Here is a 20882-nt window from a genome sequence, read left to right as displayed (position 1 = left end):
AGTTTTGTTTGATTTTTTGCTTTGAAAAGCAAAGAATAAGACTTTTAGACGTCACTCTGTTCGGGTTAGCATGTCGGCCAGCTGTCACACCGCTTGGTTTGTTTACATTTTCCGAAGCTGGGGCACAGGGAAATGACAAAAGCCTGACTAACTACGGTGGCATAAAATAATGTTCGGGAGGTGCGAAGTCGACAGTTTTGACCATGGAGTAATTTTGCCATGTCGTATTGAATAAATGAATTATTATTATTTAATATTCCATTTAGCACAAGACTGTTATTTGTCATGACCTTACCATTTATTCAGCAATTGGGGAAAAAAATACTTCGATTAAAAGAATGTCCCTTAAAAATATTGGAGAGACTGAAACAATGGCATTTTGCGGCTCTCTTCGTCACATTTTCCTCATTCTGAATAATTCCCCCTCAATGGGCTGAATTCTAAATCGGATGAAACCATCGCCCTGCCGCCAAATTGTTGTATATTGTCGAATTGTCTCAAAATATGATTCTAATTCACATAATAATGCTATTTTTACTTTTTTTTTCATCCTGTCGTATGCACTTTAAAATAGACGCACCTTCTTTGCTGTGTTGAAAGAGCTTTCTATAAAATGAGTTTATGACTTTACTCCATAGATTGAAATACATATTAGACCAATCAGGTAGTCCAATTTACGAGGCAATTGCATTTCATTTCAAAATGGTGGGAAAAGTATTACCTGGGCAAAAACTGTAAAGGTTTGAAGTTAAAGTGCCATTTATAGGACATATTTTAGGACGGCTGATTTAATTTCTCTATTTCAGTAGGCATCCTTTGAGCTAATTTGTGCTGCAGTTTAAACGGTGTACTGTAAAATGGAGCACTGACAAAACAGTTTCATCTTGTTTAAAGTTTCTATTATTTAAATGCGACCTGCGATTTAAAAGGCCACACTAATTAACTTTGTTACTTTGTTAATGTAGAATTCACAACGTAAAGCCAAGTTCCGACGATCTCCTCGCTCTGTTGCCCTCACGCACCGCTGGATAGCGGCCAAGAAAATGTCTCACCCTGCTCGTTCTCAGTTCATTTGTTTAATCCAGCAAAAAGTAATCCACATCTTGTCATCCAAAAACATAAACAAAGGAGCAACTGAGAGATAGAGATGTTAATCCAAATAGGAAGCGAGAGAGAGACAGACTTCAAAAAAACTATTCTGGCTCTTTGCCTCCTCCTTCCTGCCTTAGCGCCAACTGTCCGTCTCACACCGTGGCTTCCGTCTGTATTACGTCAAACGTGACGTCACAAACTAGTCCACAGAATCAAATAAACAAATACTCAATACAAAAACTCAAAGTTAAAAGATATTCATGATGTTATGTGTGTGTATATATATATAGTATGTATGTGTGTGTGTATATATATATATATATATATATATATATATATATATATATATATATATATATATACTGGACTGTCTCAGAAAATTAGAATACACAATATTCTAATTTTTTGAGACAGTCCTGTGTATATATACAGGACTGTCTCAGGAAATTAGAATACACAATATTCTAATTTCCTGAGACAGGGAATTAGAATATTGTGTATTCTAATTTCCTGAGACAGTCCAGTATATATATATATATATATATATATGTATGTATGTATGTATGTATGTATATAATATACATAGCGGAAAACACTCAGGTGACTTGAAGTTCCGCTCTGAGACCCCCAATTTGGCCAACTTTCAAAATTGTCGGAAATGCACGTGTGATACATCATTGGAAAGCTTAAAATCTCAATTTTCTTGGGGAAGAAACATTTTAAACAGGAGGGCGTTTAAAAAAAAAAAAAAAAAAATTTTAAACAGCAAAACCCTAACTGGAGGTGAGAACACGCAAGAGCAGAATTAAAGACGCCATGACTTTAACGAGATATTATCGCATACTTACCTTGTTTCGATCCAAAAACTCCATGTAGCATGTATCACAGAGTGTCAAGACACAGCTGTGAATGGCCACAGCTGGTTTTTTGGGGGATTTTATGGGTGAAACATGGTTAGATAACAAGTCGCGATGCAGAAATCGCAGACATCAAGGAGTGGTTGAGATTTTCTTTTTCATATATTTCCACTTTTAAACGTTTTTTTTTTTTTTTTTTCAATTTTCATTGTTTGGATTGATTATTTATCATCTAATATATCAGAGAAAATGCAATAGTAATTAAAAAAAAAATACAATTTAGCGATAGTTATGAGGTAGATATCCGTGACTTTTTTACAGACGCCATTTTTTTCATTGTAACATAATTTGTTTAAAAGTTTAAAATATGCGAGTGAATAATTTTTTAAAGTGTTTTTTGCCAAAAAACCAAAATATTAGACATTAATTAATGATTCTAAGCTAAAATTGACAGACATTTTGAATAATATAATTAATTACCTTCGTTTTATGGCTGGGTCGAAACAAAAGTGGTTGTGCAGTGCCTGTAAACGGGGGTTTCCAGTGTAAAGCGGACAAATTAAAAATGGTTGGGGGGCATAGTGCGCATTGAATCTGCTATGGCAGCATATACACATATTGTTCGATCAAACACAACAGTTCTTTTGGCTTAAAATACAGCAATTTATTTTAAAGACTTACAAGATCAGAAACTGCTTTTTCACTCTTGTCTGTGTTTTGCGCCATATGTATATAATGTCTATGACTATAAATAGTCACTTGCCCTATATAGTTTTTCTATTTGTACATTTCCAGCCAAATTCCGAAGATGTTGTCAGGCCTCGAACCCGTGAGGAACATGATCACCAGAGGCACAGGAACCACTACAAGCCTTCTAGGTATCAACATTTTTTTGATTTTTTTTGACAACTTTTACATCCAGCCAAGAAGTTTAAATGATGTAATTTAATTTATTGGTGGTGTTATTGATAATGCATTTATTGACCGTCAACGTTGCCGACACCCCAGGCCACCTCATCCTCGTACACACGACTATGAGAACGTGAACCCCAGTTACGGTTACGTCGAACACCCTCACCAACGGGCGCCTTCCAGACCTGAGGCCGCGTACAAAGGTAATGTGTCCTATCCAAGCTCAACAGTTGTAACACCTAAATATTTCACAAATGTAACATAGCACAGCAATCGTTATCAACAAATTACAGATTTCTTTATCGTGCTCATAAAGTTCCACAAGGGGAACCCCCAACATACTGCATGCATATCAGTAAATTGATTCCATTTTGCGAATTTTGTACCCATTATAATAATTCTGTGTCATTATCTTATAATGACACAGGTAAATTGTCAGGGTTGTCAATGATTCTCCACTTAGTTCTAGAATTTTGGGGTTGTGGGACCTCATTAGCATGCTGGTTGCTTCACTGCTGGCCAAAAGTATTGGCACCCCTGTTATTTTGTCAGATAATGCTCGAGTTCTCCCAGAAAATGATTACTGTTACAAATGCTTTGGTAGTAACATCTTCATTTATTTTGCTTGCAATGAAAAAACACAAAAGAGAATGGGAGGGAAAAAATCGTGATCATTTTACACAAAACACCAAAAATGGGCCGGACAAAACTATGCACCCTCAGCCTAATACTTGGTAGCACAACATTTAAACAAAATAACTGCAAACAACCGCTTCCGGTATCCATCAATGAGTTTCTTACAATGCTCTGCTGGAATTTTAGACCGTTTTTCTTTGGCCGACTGCTCCAGGTCTCTGAGATTTGAAGGGCGCCTTCTCCAAACTGCCATTTTCAGATCTCTCCACAGGTGTTCTATGGGATTCAGGTCTGGACTCATTGCTGGCCACTTTATAAGTCTCCAGTGCTTTCTCTCAAACCATTTTCTGGTGCTTGTTGGAGTGTATTTTGGGTCGTTGTCCTGCTGGAAGACCCATGAACTGTTTCTCACACTGGGCCCTACATTATGCTGCAAAATTCGTTGGTAGTCTTCAGACTTCATAATGCCATGCACACGGCAAAGCAACCCCAAAACATCAGGAAACCTACACCATGTATGACTGTGGGGACAGTGTTCTTTTCTTTGAAGGCTTTGGTTTATTTTTCCTGTAAACTCTATGTTGATGCCTTTTCCCAAAAAGCTCTTCTTTTGTCTCATCTGACCAGTGAACTTTCTTCCAAAACGTTTTGGCTTTCTCAGGTAAGTTTTGGCGAACTCCAGCCTGGTTTGTTTATGTCTTTGGGTCAGAAGTGGGTTCTTCCTGGGTATCCTACCATAGTCCCTTTTCATTCAGAGGCCGATGGACAGTACGGGTTGACACTGTTGTACCCTCGGACTGCAGGACAGCTTGAACTTTTTTGGATGTTAGTCGAGGTTCTTTATCCACCATCTGCACAATCTTTCGTTCAAATCTCTCTTCAATGTTTGTTTTCTGTCCACATCTTGGGAGCTTAGCCACAGTGCCATGGGCACTTTACACATATTGATGACACTGCGCACGGTAGACACAGGAACATACAGGTCTTTGGAGATGGACTTATAGCTTTGAGATTGCCCATTCTCCCTCACAATTTTGCTTCTCAAGTCCTCGGACAGTTCTTTGGTCTTCTTTCTTTTCTCCATGCTCAATGTGGTACACACAAGGACACGAGACAGAGGTTGAGTCAACTTTAATCCATTTTAACTGGCTGCAAATGTGATTTAGTTATTGCCACCATCTGTTATGTGACACAGTTTACACCAATTAGAGAAGCATTACATGATTTTTCAAAGGGTGCCAATACTTTTGTCCCGAGAGTTTTGTGTAAAATGATTTTATTTTTTTATTCCATTCTCTTTTGTGTGTTTTTTCCATTGCAAGCAAAATAAATGAAGATATTACTACCAAAGCATTTGTAATTGCAATCATTTTCTTGGAGAAATTGAGACTTACAGAGTTGCAGGGGTGCCAATACTTTTAGCCATCAGTGTAAGGACAAGTGAGGGGCCCTTCCCTGAGTCAGGTTTTCCCTCATTTTTTTAAATTCAAGATGCTCGGATGACCGAACTTCAAAAGTCGAATTGTATGACCTTCGAAGTTTCTCTGTTCTTACTTTAATCAAACTGCTCTTGACGCACGCACATTAAGAGCTAGAAAGCAGCCAGGAGAAATGATGCCAGCTGTAATAAAGAAAAAAACGATCTCAGGCAAAACTTCAATTCCACTTTTTGTGGGCCTCTGATTGATGTCTCGTCTATTTTACAGGTTACAAGCGGTGACTCAGGCTCCAGACAGGCTGTCCATCGTCCTCTGTCTCCGCTCTTATTTACCCTTTTGTTTTCTGCCATTCACACTCTCGTGACCAAAAGCCTTGGAACAATCGAATGAATCGGCAATGTTTTGATTTTTTTGTTTTGTTTTAATCTAATCATTCCCTTCTATACCCATCAGAAGAAAAGAACATGCTGGAATCTCATTCTTTTCTTTTCTTTTTTAATTATTATTTTAATTTAAGAATACATTATTTATGAATTCAGAATTTCATACATCACACCTGAAGAGCAGCTTCCTCTATGGCACTCGCAAAGTTCCTGGCGGTCAAAATGGGCTGCCTTCACTGCCATGCGTCATCACAAGGGCTGCGGACTTCTGACCCAACTTGCATTCCTTGACATCTTTTTTTTTTAATGTTTGTTTTCATGGGATGTGCCTGCTCAGTCCTATGTGGCTTCAACATTTGGCAGCTGCTTTGCCCACCTTAAAATCTGTCATCAGCGTGCCATACAACAACAACACAAAAGAGCCTTTTCTTTTAATCAAAATGCTGGCAGTTACACCAACCATGAAGTTGTCGCACTGCAGAGGCGGACTGCTGCCGATGTCATTGGCACTGACACCTCTCCTCCAAATTTATCTTTACTCGCATGGTCTTTTAAAGCTCTACATGCCTTCAATCTCCACATAAACTAAAGAGTGGATGGGTAAACTACAGTTTGTGCGACATAAATGGAATGCCAAAGCATTTCATGCTAAAAACTGATCAACAAATCTCTCAACATTTTTTTATGAAAACGTTCATAATAAAAATTGCAGTATGGGTTGGCATGCCTAGTTAATGGAAGAACTTTAAACTGTCCTTACTTGTAAATTTGTACCCTGTAAAATGAATGGCTGTTTGTCATACGTTAGATTTTTGCATCACATTTGGGTTTGAAGCAATTAGTCATCGAACGTTATCATTTGAAGGGAGGAGGGGGATAAAAAAAAAAGAAAAAAAAAAAAACTGCACGCACATGGCATGTGCTCTTGTGAGATTGTTAATCTATGCTTTTTATGTGTCTAACATTATTTCATGTGGTACCAAATTGGCCAAAAAGGAACAAAAACACAGTGCCACCTTGTGTTTATGTCTATTAAAGGGAGAATTTTATGTGGTAGTTTGCTGGTCATTCTTTGATTCTTTGTTTTGATTTTTCTAAGATAATACGTGGGGAGTTTATTCAGACTGACCTGTTTGGAAAACCACTGACTATTGACATCAGTTTTCAAAGGTTCATTCTTTAAATTTTCTTAATTGTTTCTTCGTATTCTGTTCATATTGAATAATGGAAGCGTGCAGTGAAAAATGCATTTTGTTTGCTGGTGAAATGTCACCCACCCGCTTACATTGATCTCCAACTATGTCATGTGTGAGTCGGTGGTGGTCATGTGTATATTAATGTTTCCTGTTCAAGCGATGGGATATGTGCCATATTTGTCATTACCCAAAAGCACTTGGCAACGAAAGCGTGAGTTTCCAAAAATTTGTGATGAGATCGCCACCTTGTGGGCTTGTTAATTACGAGAGTTTATTGAATTGTTCTTTTCCTTAAATGGGGATTGGGAAATATGTACCAAACTGCTCAGGATGTGTGTGTACACTGGTGCGTGTTATGTCTTTGATTCATGTAAACATTGAGCAGTTTATGTTTTGTTTTGTCTTGGGTTTTTTTTTTTTTAAACAGGGCTTATATGCAATCTATACCAACATGTGCTGGAACATGATTTTTTTTTTTTTGTTTTTTTTTTTTGTTAGTAAATTACAATCGAATGATTGCTTTTCCTTATTGCATCTCAAATTGTAATAAAGCAGCTTTCGAAGTCAGTGACTTGTTCTTTCAGTTTTCATGCCAAAACTTTGCTTAACCACAATATGACACTTTAAACCAGTACTGCAAGTGTTAGTTTCAGTCCCAACCCCATTAAACACAAGTGCTAAGGAAATCTGCATGGCAAGAAAAAATAAAAAAGGTTTGCATTTTAAGATTAATTCTATGTTCTTTACATCATTGTTTGATGTGCGTCACCTGTCTGTCCGCCTTTATTCTCATCAACACTAAATGAAAGGGAGACTGGATGATGGGAAAAAACCTGTTTTTAAGTACATGTTCGTTGCCAACTGTGTGCATATGCAAATGTTAACCACAAACTGGAGCATTGACAGTATTTGAGTTTGAGCTACAAGTAAATTTCATAGAATTGAAGAAAAAATTTTTTTGCTAGCATTCTTTATTTGAACTTTTTTTTTTTTCACTTTTTTTTTTTTTTTTAATAGTTTTATTTAATTTTTTAAAAATGAGTTTCACATTTTGCTTTGAACTAAGGAAATTACTTATTCTGGAGTCTTAATGATACAATCCATATTGGACAGTCCTGAATACCAATCTATGAACAATCGTTTGTAAACTTTAAGAATATTTCCAGACTGTGACAAGTAAAACATTTCTATTGTTCTTATCCCTCCCACATGCTTTGAATAATTTTAATTTCTAAGACACATGATTCAGACAGGCCAATGCTAATCCACATGCTCCCTTGAAACGGGTGCCTCTAACATCACTTGAAACAAAGAGGCCATGAGTGCTTGCTTCAAGCCGTTTATTGATCAATCCCATACATTATACACCTAAGATGTGAAACACCATAAAAACGAGGTGATAACTGCTTTACCACACATGGAGAAGCAACACGTATAAAGCGCGACTTGCAATTTAGGTTCACCTATAATAAAACCCATAAATAACTTGAATGCCGTGATATATAAACACTGAACTTCATGTTTGCTGCACTCTCACAATCACGTGATCCACAATGAGCTGTTTCAAAAATGCTAAAAACAAGACACCCTATATAATCACCATGCCAAACAAAACTGGTTTACGAAATGTAACGTATCCTTCTCTTGACAGCCAGAGCAATCCATCCATCATTCTAGTCGACTACCTTATTTAACTTATTCGGTCCCACTGATGGCGATAGACGTCCTGTCCATTTGAAATTGAAGGGATGTATCAGTCCCTGCCAGCCTCCCAATGCAAATAAATTGGACATCTATCGTCATCAATGGCAGCAAATTAATTAAAGTGACAACATTCTCGTTAAAGCAGGCCTCTGCCAAAGGAAAGAGTTACACCCATCATCATCATCGAGTGGAGCTGGTTCACCAACATACCACACATACTCACGCAGCGTCTGCATGTGGCAACACCACTACCATCCCTACTGTGGCCTTATGTCACCACCAAACTGCTATAGATTACATTTAAAAACAAAAAGAAATATCCTTCTATAATGAAATTTGGTTCGAGTTCTATCAATAGCTGCATTGTAGCCTGAATGCAAAAATTTGTTCACAAATAAAACAAGAAAAATCCACACTTTTCCTGCGTCTTGGATGAACATTGCACACACGACCAGAAACAATGACTGAAATGTTCAAGGTGACAAATTCCCAGGCAAAGTTTCTAGCGGTGCGGGCAACAAAACAGCTGTGAAACACTACCTGTGGAGACAAAACATAACATGAAAGTTATAATGTCAAATCACCGTGCTGGTCATCTAGGTAACCCTATTTGCATTTATCCGTTGTTCAGGGTGATCGTACTCACCTGCTCCGGTGATGGCCGAGAAGAAGCCAGAGAGCCAGCCGAGTGTCACAGGCGAGTGTTTTCCTCACCTTAGCAGTTCAGGTGTGAGTGCAGCCGTCTATCAAGATGAGCACGCCGTGTCGAGACACGACGGATGACACACCCACTGAAGGTGCACAACGCCCTCCCTTATCTCTGCTTGTCTTTTACTCCATCCAGACATTATGTAAATGCACACACACACACAAAAATAAACGTTCTATCTGTGTTCTTATGATGCAGAGGCACGTAACAACAAAAAACTTTCACCTGATGTTATTTCTTTTATATATATATATATATGGCGGAAAACACTCAGGTGACTTGAAGTTCCGCTCTGAGACCCCCAATTTGGCCAAAATTCAAAATTGTCCCATATGCATGTGTGATACATCATTGGAAAGCTTTAAATCTCAATTTTCTAGGGGAAGAAAAATTTTGAACAGGAGGGCTTTTTTAAGAAAAAATGTTTTATAAACAGCAAAACCCTAACTGGAGGTGAGAGCACGCGAGCACAGAATTACAGACGCCATGACTTTAACGAGATATTATCGCATACTTACCTTGTTTCGATCCAAAACCTCCATGTAGCATGTATCAATGAGTGTCAAGACACAGCTGTGAATGGCCTCAAGATAATATAACAAGGGTCGCGATGCAGAAATCGCAGACATCAAGGAGTGGTCGAGATGTTCTTTTTCATATATTACCCTTTTAAACGATCAATTTTTCCTTTGTTTGGATCGATTATTTATCATATAACGTATCGGAAAAAATACGACAGTAACAAAAAAATACAATTAAGCGATAGTTATTAGGTAGATATCCGTGACTTTTTTACAGACACCATTTTTTTCATTGTGACGTCATTTGTTTAAAAGTTTGAAATATGCGAGTGAATAATTTTTTAAAGTCGTTTTTTTTTAATATATTAAAATATATAAATATTAGACCAATTAATAATTCTAAGCTAAAAATGACAGACATTTTGAATACGATATATAATTAATTACCTTCGTTTTATGGCTGGGTTGAAACAAAAGCGGTTGCGCGATGTCTGTAAACCGGGGTTTCCAGGGTAAAACGGACAAATTAAAAATAGTTTGGCGGCCTAATGCGCCATGATTCTGCTATGGCAGCATATAGACATATTGTTCTATCAAACACAACAGTTCTTTTGGCTTAAATACAGCAGTTTCTTTTAAAGAGGAGTGCAAGAGCAGAAACTGCTTTTTCAGTCTTGTCTGTGTTTTCCGCCATATATATATACAGTGCCTTGCAAAAGTATTCGGCCCCCTTGAACCTTGCAACCTTTCGCCACATTTCAGGCTTCAAACATAAAGATATAAAATTTTAATTTTTTGTCAAGAATCAACAACAAATGGGACACAATCGTGAAGTGGAACAACATTTATTGGATAATTTAAACTTTTTTAACAAATAAAAAACTGAAAAGTCGGGCGTGCAATATTATTCGGCCCCCTTGCGTTAATACTTTGTAGCGCAACCATTTGCTCCAATTACAGCTGCAAGTCGCTTGGGGTATGTTTCTATCAGTTTTGCACATCGAGAGACTGACATTCTTGCCCATTCTTCCTTGCAAAACAGCTCGAGCTCAGTGAGGTTGGATGGAGAGTGTTTGTGAACAGCAGTCTTCAGCTCTTTCCACAGATTCTCGATTGGATTCAGGTCTGGACTTTGACTTGGCCATTCTAACACCTGGATACGTTTATTTTTGAACCATTCCATTGTAGATTTGGCTTTATGTTTTGGATCATTGTCCTGTTGGAAGATAAATCTCCGTCCCAGTCTCAGGTCTTGTGCAGATACCAACAGGTTTTCTTCCAGAATGTTCCTGTATTTGGCTGCATCCATCTTCCCGTCAATTTGAACCATCTTCCCTGTCCCTGCTGAAGAAAAGCAGGCCCAAACCATGATTCTGCCACCACCATGTTTGACAGTGGGGATGGTGTGTTCAGGGTGATGAGCTGTGTTGCTTTTACGCCAAACATATCGTTTTGCATTGTGGCCAAAAAGTTCAATTTTGCTTTCATCTGACCAGAGCACCTTCTTCCACATGTTTGGTGTGTCTCCCAGGTGGCTTGTGGCAAACTTTAAACGAGACTTTTTATGGATATCTTTGAGAAATGGCTTTCTTCTTGCCACTCTTCCATAAAGGCCAGATTTGTGCAGTGTACGACTGATTGTTGTCCTATGGACAGACTCTCCCACCTCAGCTGTAGATCTCTGCAGTTCATCCAGAGTGATCATGGGCCTCTTGGCTGCATCTCTGATTAGTTTTCTCCTTGTTTGAGAAGAAAGTTTGGAAGGACGGCCGGGTCTTGGTAGATTTGCAGTGGTCTGATGCTCCTTCCATTTCAATATGATGGCTTGCACAGTGCTCCTTGAGATGTTTAAAGCTTGGGAAATCTTTTTGTATCCAAATCCGGCTTTAAACTTCTCCACAACAGTATCTCGGACCTGCCTGGTGTGTTCCTTGGTTTTCATAATGCTCTCTGCACTTTAAACAGAACCCTGAGACTATCACAGAGCAGGTGCATTTATACGGAGACTTGATTACACACAGGTGGATTCTATTTATCATCATCGGTCATTTAGGACAACATTGGATCATTCAGAGATCCTCACTGAACTTCTGGAGTGAGTTTGCTGCACTGAAAGTAAAGGGGCCGAATAATATTGCACGCCCCACTTTTCAGTTTTTTATTTGTTAAAAAAGTTTAAATTATCCAATAAATGTTGTTCCACTTCACGATTAAGTCCCACTTGTTGTTGATTCTTGACAAAAAAAATTAAATTTCATATCTTTATGTTTGAAGCCTGAAATGTGGCGAAAGGTTGCAAGATTCAAGGGGGCCGAATACTTTTGCAAGGCACTGTATTTTCTCTTCAACAGTAAATATATATAAATAACTGAGGCCCAAAAAGGCCTGAAGCACCACTTCAGGAATAACCGGTCAGGACTCAGGGAATCTACAAAGCAATTATTTAATCCCGTTACACCTTAAATGACAATGAGCGAGTTACACTTTTGGACTTTTTCATGCATTTATTTTTTTAAATACAACTCGCGATACAGTCGTTGACATGTTCTCCTCATTTTGTATGCAGACTAAAACTGACAAGTGTTTTCATTTTCGCACGCTACTCATTACAGAGCATCAAACACGACACCATAAGAGGTTACAAAGAAAAATCTCCATGAGAGTCTGGAAAAGTGAGACAGGCCGTTTGGCCAGGGGGCACTTGCTCACTGTGCCTGATGCAGGAATGATATCTGACTGGTTGGAGCAGCAGCCAAGCCAAAATGTACAGGGAGTCAACCTTGGATGCATGACAAGGCAATTACGAGTGCTTTGTTTAAGCTTGCACAAAGGACTTAGTATGGCCTCATTCAGTTTTAAGGATAGGCAATCAATCCTGCGGTGAATGTGGTTTCAAAAGCTTGCTAAAAGATTGAGCATGACAGTAAAATCATGTCCGCTTACAGTATTTGCCCAATCATGAATACTGTATGTATTTGAAGTTATGTTTTGTACCCAAGGAAAATAATACTCCGGTAAAATACATTAAAATATGGACATTTTAAGTGTTTTTTTCCTCTGTGATCATAGGAATAAATGCATATGGGCTATTCCATCTAATTGGTGACTGTTGTCTCCCCAGAAAATAAACAGCATAAATGAATGAAATATTTTACTGGACGATACATTGTTCATCATGCAAAGAGCTATTTGCATTAGTCTGATTTAAATATCTAATTAAAACAATTCAGAATTGAGCACTAAAAAACCTTGTTTTACATTTTACATTTGTTGTCTGTCCCTGCTTCCTGAAATCCGATTTTGAGTCTAATTTTCTTAACATTGTTCAACTGTCATTCAAGTGTGAAAATGAATTGACAGTTGATATTGATATGTAAATGAAACCTTACTTGAAGAACCTCAACATGGTTGTATCTCTGAATTATTATTATTTGTTATTGTGGCATCATTTACCTCAAATTTTCCACCTGGGAGGGTAATCGACTGAATTATGAAAAGGTGTGCCATCAATTCCATTTCTTTCAACATATTCCTGGAGCATCATTTATGACTACCAGACAAACAGACAAACAGGAATTCCAAGTTTTAAAAACATGTCCTGGCAATGTGACTTTTATTCTCCTACTAATGAGACACCAGAGACAATTCTTTCACAGGATATAGTCACATAGTACTAAAACTGGTACTAAAATCGTGATTTCGTGCCAACATATTTTCGTTGAGACGTAAAGAAAATGAAGAATTTGTCATTTTATTTAGTTAATAAAAAGTCACAATGTTGTTTAAAATTATAAATTGTTTTGTAAAATTCCAAAAATTGAAATTAAAGCCTACTGAACATCGGAATCTTAATATTAATCAGAAGCACATTAAATGGTCAGATGGTAAGACTTGGTAAGACTCACAGACACTCGAAGGCGAAAGACGCATTTTCCTGAGCTCTCTGCGTCCTACATGGTATATTGGGCGCGGGATTCAATAAGCTTCAGCTTCTCCCGTCTGCCCTTTTCTTTTCAGGTTGAATGAAATGTAAACACATATAAATGCTGTATGGTTGTTTGGATTTGTCATGCCTGAAGGGAAAATAAATTAATTAATTGAAAGATGTGTGATTGATTAATTGTGAAAAAACCCTTGTTTTAAGAGGTTGTGCATACTTGTGCAACTAACATACTGGACATGTAGTTTGAAATTTTTGCTTAAATTTATAGATTACACTGAAGACGATTTTTTTTTTGTTTAAATGATCATGATCTTTCTCTTGCTTTTTTTTTTTATATATATATATTTTTTTCATTATGATTATTATTTTATTTTTATTTTTACATCATACAAACCTAAAATTTGAACACGGGTGTGTAATATTTCGTTTTCATATGTCCAATGTATTTGATATTGAGAGCAAGCAGCATTGCTACTAAAATCCATCCTTGATTTTGAAGTCTTGTTTGTTTGTTTTTTTGTTTGTTTAATCATGTAATGTCTCTAAAACATAACTGCATACAAGTGCTACAGAGAAAATCTGTCACAAGAAATTGCAAACATTTTTACTGATAAAACGCTTAGTTTTGACTGAAGCTGACAAAAAGGTAAGAGTTTGGCAGGGATACAGTACAGGGATACATGAACATCACAATCAGGACCTTCCTGTCTTTGGGTTTGACTAAACACACACTAGATGGCGTTTACCTGACATGCACACTTGTTCAACCTGTTTGGAAAGGAGCTAGCTTTAAAAATAAACTATTCAATCGAGCTTATTTAGTTTAACGTGTCTCAGACTTGAAATGAAACAGCCTACGGGAGAAACATGCATATACTGTACATCTATACAATATGTACAGTGTATCACAATTGTGAGTACACCCCTCACATTTCTGCAGATATTTAAGTATATCTTTTCATGGGACAACACTGACAAAATGACACTTTGACACAATGAAAAGTAGTCTGTGTGCAGCTTATATAATAGACTTTATTTATTTCCCCCTCAAAATAACTCAAAATATAGCCCTTAATATCTAAACCCCTGGCAACAAAAGTGAGTACACTCCTTAGAAACTACGTACAGTGGGGCAAATAAGTATTTAGTCAACCACCAATTGTGCAAGTTCTCCTACTTGAAAAGATTAGAGAGGCCTGTAATTGTCAACATGGGTAAACCTCAACCATGAGAGACAATGTGGGGGAAAAAAAACAGAAAATCACATTGTTTGATTTTTAAAGAATTTATTTCCAAATTAGAGTGGAAAATAAGTATTTGGTCACCTACAAACAAGCAAGATTTCTGGCTGTCATAGAGGTCTACCTACTTCTAACGAGGTCTAACGAGGGTCTACTCGTTACATGTATTAATGGCACCTGTTTTAACTCATTATCGGTATAAAGGACACCTTTCCTCAACCTCAGTCAGTCACACTCCAAACTCCACTATGGCCAAGACCAAAGAGTTGTCGAAGGACACCAGAGACAAAATTGTAGACCTGCACCAGGCTGGGAAGACTGAATCTGCAATCGTTAAAACGCTTGGTGTAAAGAAATCAACTGTGGGAGCAATTATTAGAAAATGGAAGACATACAAGACCACTGATAATCTCCCTCGATCTGGGGCTCCATGCAAGACCTCACCCCGTGGCGTCAAAATGATAACAAGAACGGTGGGCAAAAATCACAGAACCACACGGGAGGATCTAGTGAATGACCTACAGAGAGCTGGGACATCAGTAACAAAGGCTACTATCAGTAACACATTGCGCCACCAGGGACTCAAATCCTGCACTGCCAGACGTGTCCCCCTGCTGAAGCCATTACACGTCCAGGCCCGCCTGCGGTCCACTAGAAAGCATTTGGATGATCAAGAAGAGGACTGGGAGAATGTGTTATGGTCAGATGAAACCAAAATAGAACTTTTTGGTAAAAACACAGGTTCTCGTGTTTGGAGGAGAAAGACTACTGAATTGCATCCGAAGAACACCATACCCACTGTGAAGCATGGGGGTGGAAACATCATCTCCTTCCATCAGCAAGGGCATTGAAGATGAGACGCATGACAATGATCCCAAACACACAGCCAGGGCAACAAAGGAGTCGCTTCGTAAGAGCATTTCAAGGTCCTGGAGGGGCCCAGCCAGTCTCCAGATCTCAATCCCATAGAAAATCTGTGGAGGGAGTTGAAAGTCCGGGTTGCCCAACGACAGCCCCAATGGGCCAAAATACCAGCAACAGTGCGTGAAAAGCTTGTGAAGAGTTACAGAAAACGTTTGGCCTCCGTTATTGCCAACAAAAGGTACATAACAAATTATTTTTGTACCAAAAGTTCTACTTTATTATTATTATATATTATATATATATTAGTATTGACCAAATAATTATTTTCCTCAATGATTTGCAAATAAATTCTTTAAAAATCAAACAATGTGATTTTCTGGTTTTGTTCCGCATTCTGTCTCTCATGGTTCAGGTTTACCCATGTTGACAATTACAGGCCTCTCTAATATTTTCAAGTGGGAGAACTTGCACAATTAGTGGTTGACTAAATACTTATTTGCCCCACTGTACATCCCTAAATGTCCAAATTGAATGCTTGTCATTTTCCCTCCAAAATGTCATGTGACTCGTTACAGGAGTGCTGTCAGCATTGCTGCAGAGATTGAAGAGGTGGGGGGTCAGCCTGTTCGTGCTCAGACCATACGCCGCACTCTACATTAAGCTGGTTTGCATGGCTGTTAACCAAAGAGGAAGCCTCTTCTGAAGACGGTACACAAGAAAACCTGCCCGTCTCATCAGACCAGAGGACATGGTTCCAGTAATCCATGTGCTTTGTTGACATGTCTTCAGCAAACTGTTTGAGGGCTATAGTACTGTCCAGAGTAGTGCAAAATCAAATCTCCCCCCAAAACAACAATTTCTGATGACCTGTTGTAGCGCAAAAACAAACACCTTAAATGAATGAATTAAACAAATGTCACAAATTAGAATAATATTTAGGGTTAATTGTGTGCAACACACTTAAATGTTAGGTGAATAAAATTTTAAAAAATAAAAATAAAAAAAGGTTAAATTAACTGTTCTTTTTGGCTGCTTATCGATAATTTTGCAATCAAAAATGTTATCTGGATACAACATTTCAATATCGATACTTCAATACTTTTGACAATCATCAAACCTTTATATGAATATATACATATATTAGTATATATATATATATATATATATATATATATATATATATATATATATATATATATATATATATTAGATATATATTAGGGTTGTCAAATGATTAAAATTGTTAATCGAGTTAATCACAGCTTAAAATTTAATTAGTCGTAATTAACTGCAATTCAAACCATCTCTAGAATATGCCATATTCTTCTGTAAATTATTGTTGGAAGGATATGTACATTCAACATACTGTACATAAGTACTGTATTTGTTGATTATAACAATAAATCCTCAAGATGGCATTAACATTAACATTCTTTCTGTTAAAGGGATCCACAGATAGAGCGACTTGTAGTTCTTAAAAGAGAAATGTTAGTACAATTTATAGTAATTCTATATTAAAACCCCTCTTAATGTTTTCATTTGAATAAAATGTGTAAAATTTTCAATCAAAAAAATAAACTAGTAGCTCGCCATTGTTGACGTCGCCGAGTGGTGTCGTCACATGGGCTCCCCGCCGTTCTTCCACAGTGTCTTTAACTACGCAAGGTAATGATTGAAATACACAATAAGGTGTCAATGGCGAGTTTTAAATTACCTAGAAATGAAGTCAATGAGTGTGTTTTGTCCCTCGACTGACGCCGTAGTTCCCTGTTTCCTTTGTACTTTATGGTCATTTGAGTGCTTTATTCGCAACGTACGAGACCTCTGATAGTTTGTATATTGTGACTAAATGTTGCCATCCAGTGTATTTGTTGAACTAAACGATTGAAGCGCTTTTCTTTTGGTGAACATTATTTTTTTTGAGAGATAGGAATATTATTTTTGTTGTGCTTTCACTAAATGATACTTTTGTTTGTTGTGAAGGAGTTGCTGAAGCCTATGCCAATAAACGGCGCGGTCCAATGAATGCCTGTGTCCCCTCGCCTTTCTCTGCCTCTTCGATCTCAATGTGCAAAAAACGTCATTGTAATCTGTTTGAGGCAATGCATGAGCAGGTCATTCCGCGCATGCGTTAAATGCGTCAAATATTTTAACGTGATTAATTTAAAAAATTAATCGTAATTAATCGCAATTAATTGCAATTCAAACCATCTATAAAATATGCCATATTTTTCTGTAAATTATATATATATTCTGTAAAATAAATTGTTGGAATGGAAAGATAAGACACAAGATGGATATATATATACATTCAACATACGGTACATAAGTAATGTAGTGGGCATTTCACTCTACTGTCATTTAAATCTGTCTATGCTGTCCTCACTCCGAAGCGTCGACTTTTTCCAAAGCTAGACAGCTAGTGAACGACGCCTTAATAATTAGACTTCTTCCTTTTTCATCTGATTTATTAATAAAATGACCTCAAACCATTGTCCTCTTTAGACCGTCGTAAAACTACACAAAAAAAGTACACAAGCATTGCATTAGCAACAACGTTAGCTTAGGACGCTATACAGGTTCACTAAAGATAAACAAAAAGCGTCTCATACAAAAAATATAACATTTCGCTTACTAACATAATATGTACATTCTTTACAACAACCATACTTACGGACAAATCTTGTCCAAGGATCATATAAGCACAACATTATCAGCCCGAGACGTCGTGCAGCCATAATGAACTGGCAAGAAAACAAACCATGTCGCAAAGCGACCACAAGAGTTCGCTGTTGGACAGCATAAAAAGCCTTGCTGTAAAACTTACCAAAAGGTAGAATACTTTCTGAGCGGGACATGTGCGTTAATTGCATCAAATATTTTAACGTGATTAATTTAAAAAATTAATTACCGCGCGTTAACGCGATAATTTTGACAGCCCTAATTATTATATATACAGTATATAAATATATATATATATATATATACAGTATATAAATATATATATATATATATATATATACATATTAGGGCTGTCAAAATTAACGCGTTAACGAGCGGTAATTAATTTTTTTAATTAATCCCGTTAAAATATTTGACGCAATTAACGCACAAATGCCCCGCTCAAACATATTAAAAGGACAGCAAAGTGAAAGGTGTACTTGTTGTGTTTTTCGGAGTTTTGCCGCCCTCCGCTCGCGCTTGGGTGCGGCTGATTTTATAGGTTTCAGCATCCATGAGCATTGTGTAAGTAATTATTGACATCAACAATGGCGGGCTACTAGTTTATTTTTTGATTGAAAATTTTACAAATTTTATCAAAACGAAAACATGAAGAGGGGTTTTAATTTAAAATTTCTATAACTTGTACTAGTTATTATCTTTTATTTATTTTCTATACATTTTTATAAATATTTATATATTTTATTTATTTATATATTTTATTTATTATTTTTATTTATCTTTTAAGAACTACAAGTCTTTCTATCCATGGATCGCTTTAACAGAAGGTTAATAATGGTAATGCCATCTTGTTGATTTATTGTTATAAGAAATAAATACAGTACTTATGTACCGTACGTTGAATGTACAGTATTTATCCATCTCGGTCTTATCTTTCCATTCCAACAATAATTTACAGAAAAACATGGCATATTTTATAGATGGTTTGAATTGCGATTAATTGCGATTAATTACGATTAATTAATTTTTTTGCTATAATTAACTCGATAAAAAATTTTTAATCATTTGACACCCCTAATATATATATATATATATATATATATATATATATATATATATATATAATGGTAGAAAATACAGACAAGGCTGAAAAATCTGTTTCTGCTCTTGCACCCCTCTTTAAAATAAACTGTTGTATTTTAAGCCAAAAGAACTGTTGTGTTTGATAAAACAATATGTCTATGTGCTGCTATAGCAGTTTCATGGTGCATTAAGCTCCCAAACTATTTTTAATTTTTCCGTTTTACCCTGTAAACCCCAGTTTACAGGCACCGCGCAACCGGTTTTGTTTCAACCCAGCCATAAAAAGAAGGTAAGTAATGATATTTATTATTCGAAATGTCGGTCATTTTTAGCTTGGAATCATTAATTGATGACTAATATTTAGTTAAAAAAAAAAAAAAACACTTTAAAAAATGATTCACTCGCATATTTTAAACTTTTTAACAAATTACATCACAATGAAAAAAATAGTCTGTAAATACGTCACAGATATCTACCTCATAAGTATTGCTTAATTGTATTTTTCTTGGTACTGTCACAATTTCCCCGATATTTTAGATGATAAATAATTGATCCCAAAAAAGAACTAATTTTTAAAAAAAATTTTTAAAGGGTAAATATATGAAAAAGAACATCTCGAACACTTCTTGATGTCTGCGATTTCTGCATCGTGACCCTTGTTATGTTACCATTTTTCACCTATAAAATCCCCCCAAAATCCGGCTGTGGCTATTCACAGCTGTGTCTTGACACTCGGTGATACATGCTCCATGGACTTTTTGGATCGTAACAAGGTAAATATGCGATAATATCTCATTAAAATCATGGCGTCTTTAATTATGCTCTCTCATGCTGTCACCTACAGTAAGAGGTTCTCTGTTTAATTTTTTATTTTTTTTTAATTCAGAAAGTTCAGAAATTTTCTTTGCCCAGAAAATTGAGATTTTAAGCTTTCCAATGATGTATCTCACATGCATATTGGACAATTTTTAAATTTGGCCAAATTGGGGGTCTCAGAGCGGAACTTCAAGTCACCTTCAAGTGTTTTCCGCCATATATATTTAAACTCCACAAATGTTTCACTTTCAACTCTTCATCCTTTGTGATATTGGTTTGTACTCTGAGTGACATTCTTCTGAGAGATCAGAACTGATTTTATCATTATTCTGTTAACCTTTGATTAAAAAAAATTTTTTTTTTAATGATTTCATGTAATAAAATAATTCCTTAGCTGTTTGTTTTACCTGAGAACAAACAATTCAATATTTCAATTCCATTTATATACACCAACAAAAGAAAAATAGCAATTGAACTTAATTGGCCTACCTTTAAAAGCAGGAGGTTTTGCACATATTGAGAGAAAAAGATTTTTTTTCAGTGTGTGCCTACAGCCTCCAGACACACTGTACTGTAAATGACTCAAACAAATCATTTTTCAAAAAAATTACATTATGATAGAACAAGACTCAAAATGCTATACAGTATGGAGTTCATATCTACTTATTTAGATTTTCTGGAAACAAATCAACTTTTTGAGGTGAAACGGGGTCAGTATTTTTTTTTTTTATGACACACACAAAATGTTTTCTTTTAGTTTGATTCTTAGTGCAGGAAAGGGTGGAAGCTGATGCAATCTTTGCC

At 36.5% G+C, this 20882-nt stretch overlaps 1 protein-coding gene across 2 annotated transcripts in view; it reads left to right on the top strand.

Annotated features, from left to right (window-relative positions):
* Positions 1-7188, top strand: part of ccdc50a (coiled-coil domain containing 50a) — a 44633-nt gene extending 37445 nt beyond the window's left edge. The window contains exons 10-12 of one of the 2 annotated variants that reach the window (XM_057841247.1): positions 2745-2827; positions 2958-3064; positions 5204-7188. In XM_057841247.1, the coding sequence (XP_057697230.1) occupies positions 2745-2827; positions 2958-3064; positions 5204-5217 (204 nt within the window). In that variant the 3' untranslated portion in view covers positions 5218-7188. The remainder of the gene's footprint in view (positions 1-2744; positions 2828-2957; positions 3065-5203) is intronic. The other variant, XM_057841248.1, reaches the window with a different exon arrangement.
* Positions 7189-20882: the final 13694 nt, after the last annotated feature.

This window comes from Corythoichthys intestinalis, chromosome 7 (assembly GCF_030265065.1).
Source record: "Corythoichthys intestinalis isolate RoL2023-P3 chromosome 7, ASM3026506v1, whole genome shotgun sequence".
Taxonomy (NCBI): domain Eukaryota; kingdom Metazoa; phylum Chordata; class Actinopteri; order Syngnathiformes; family Syngnathidae; genus Corythoichthys; species Corythoichthys intestinalis.
Note: the sequence above shows the minus strand (reverse complement) of the source record. Positions and strands in the feature narration are given on the sequence as shown.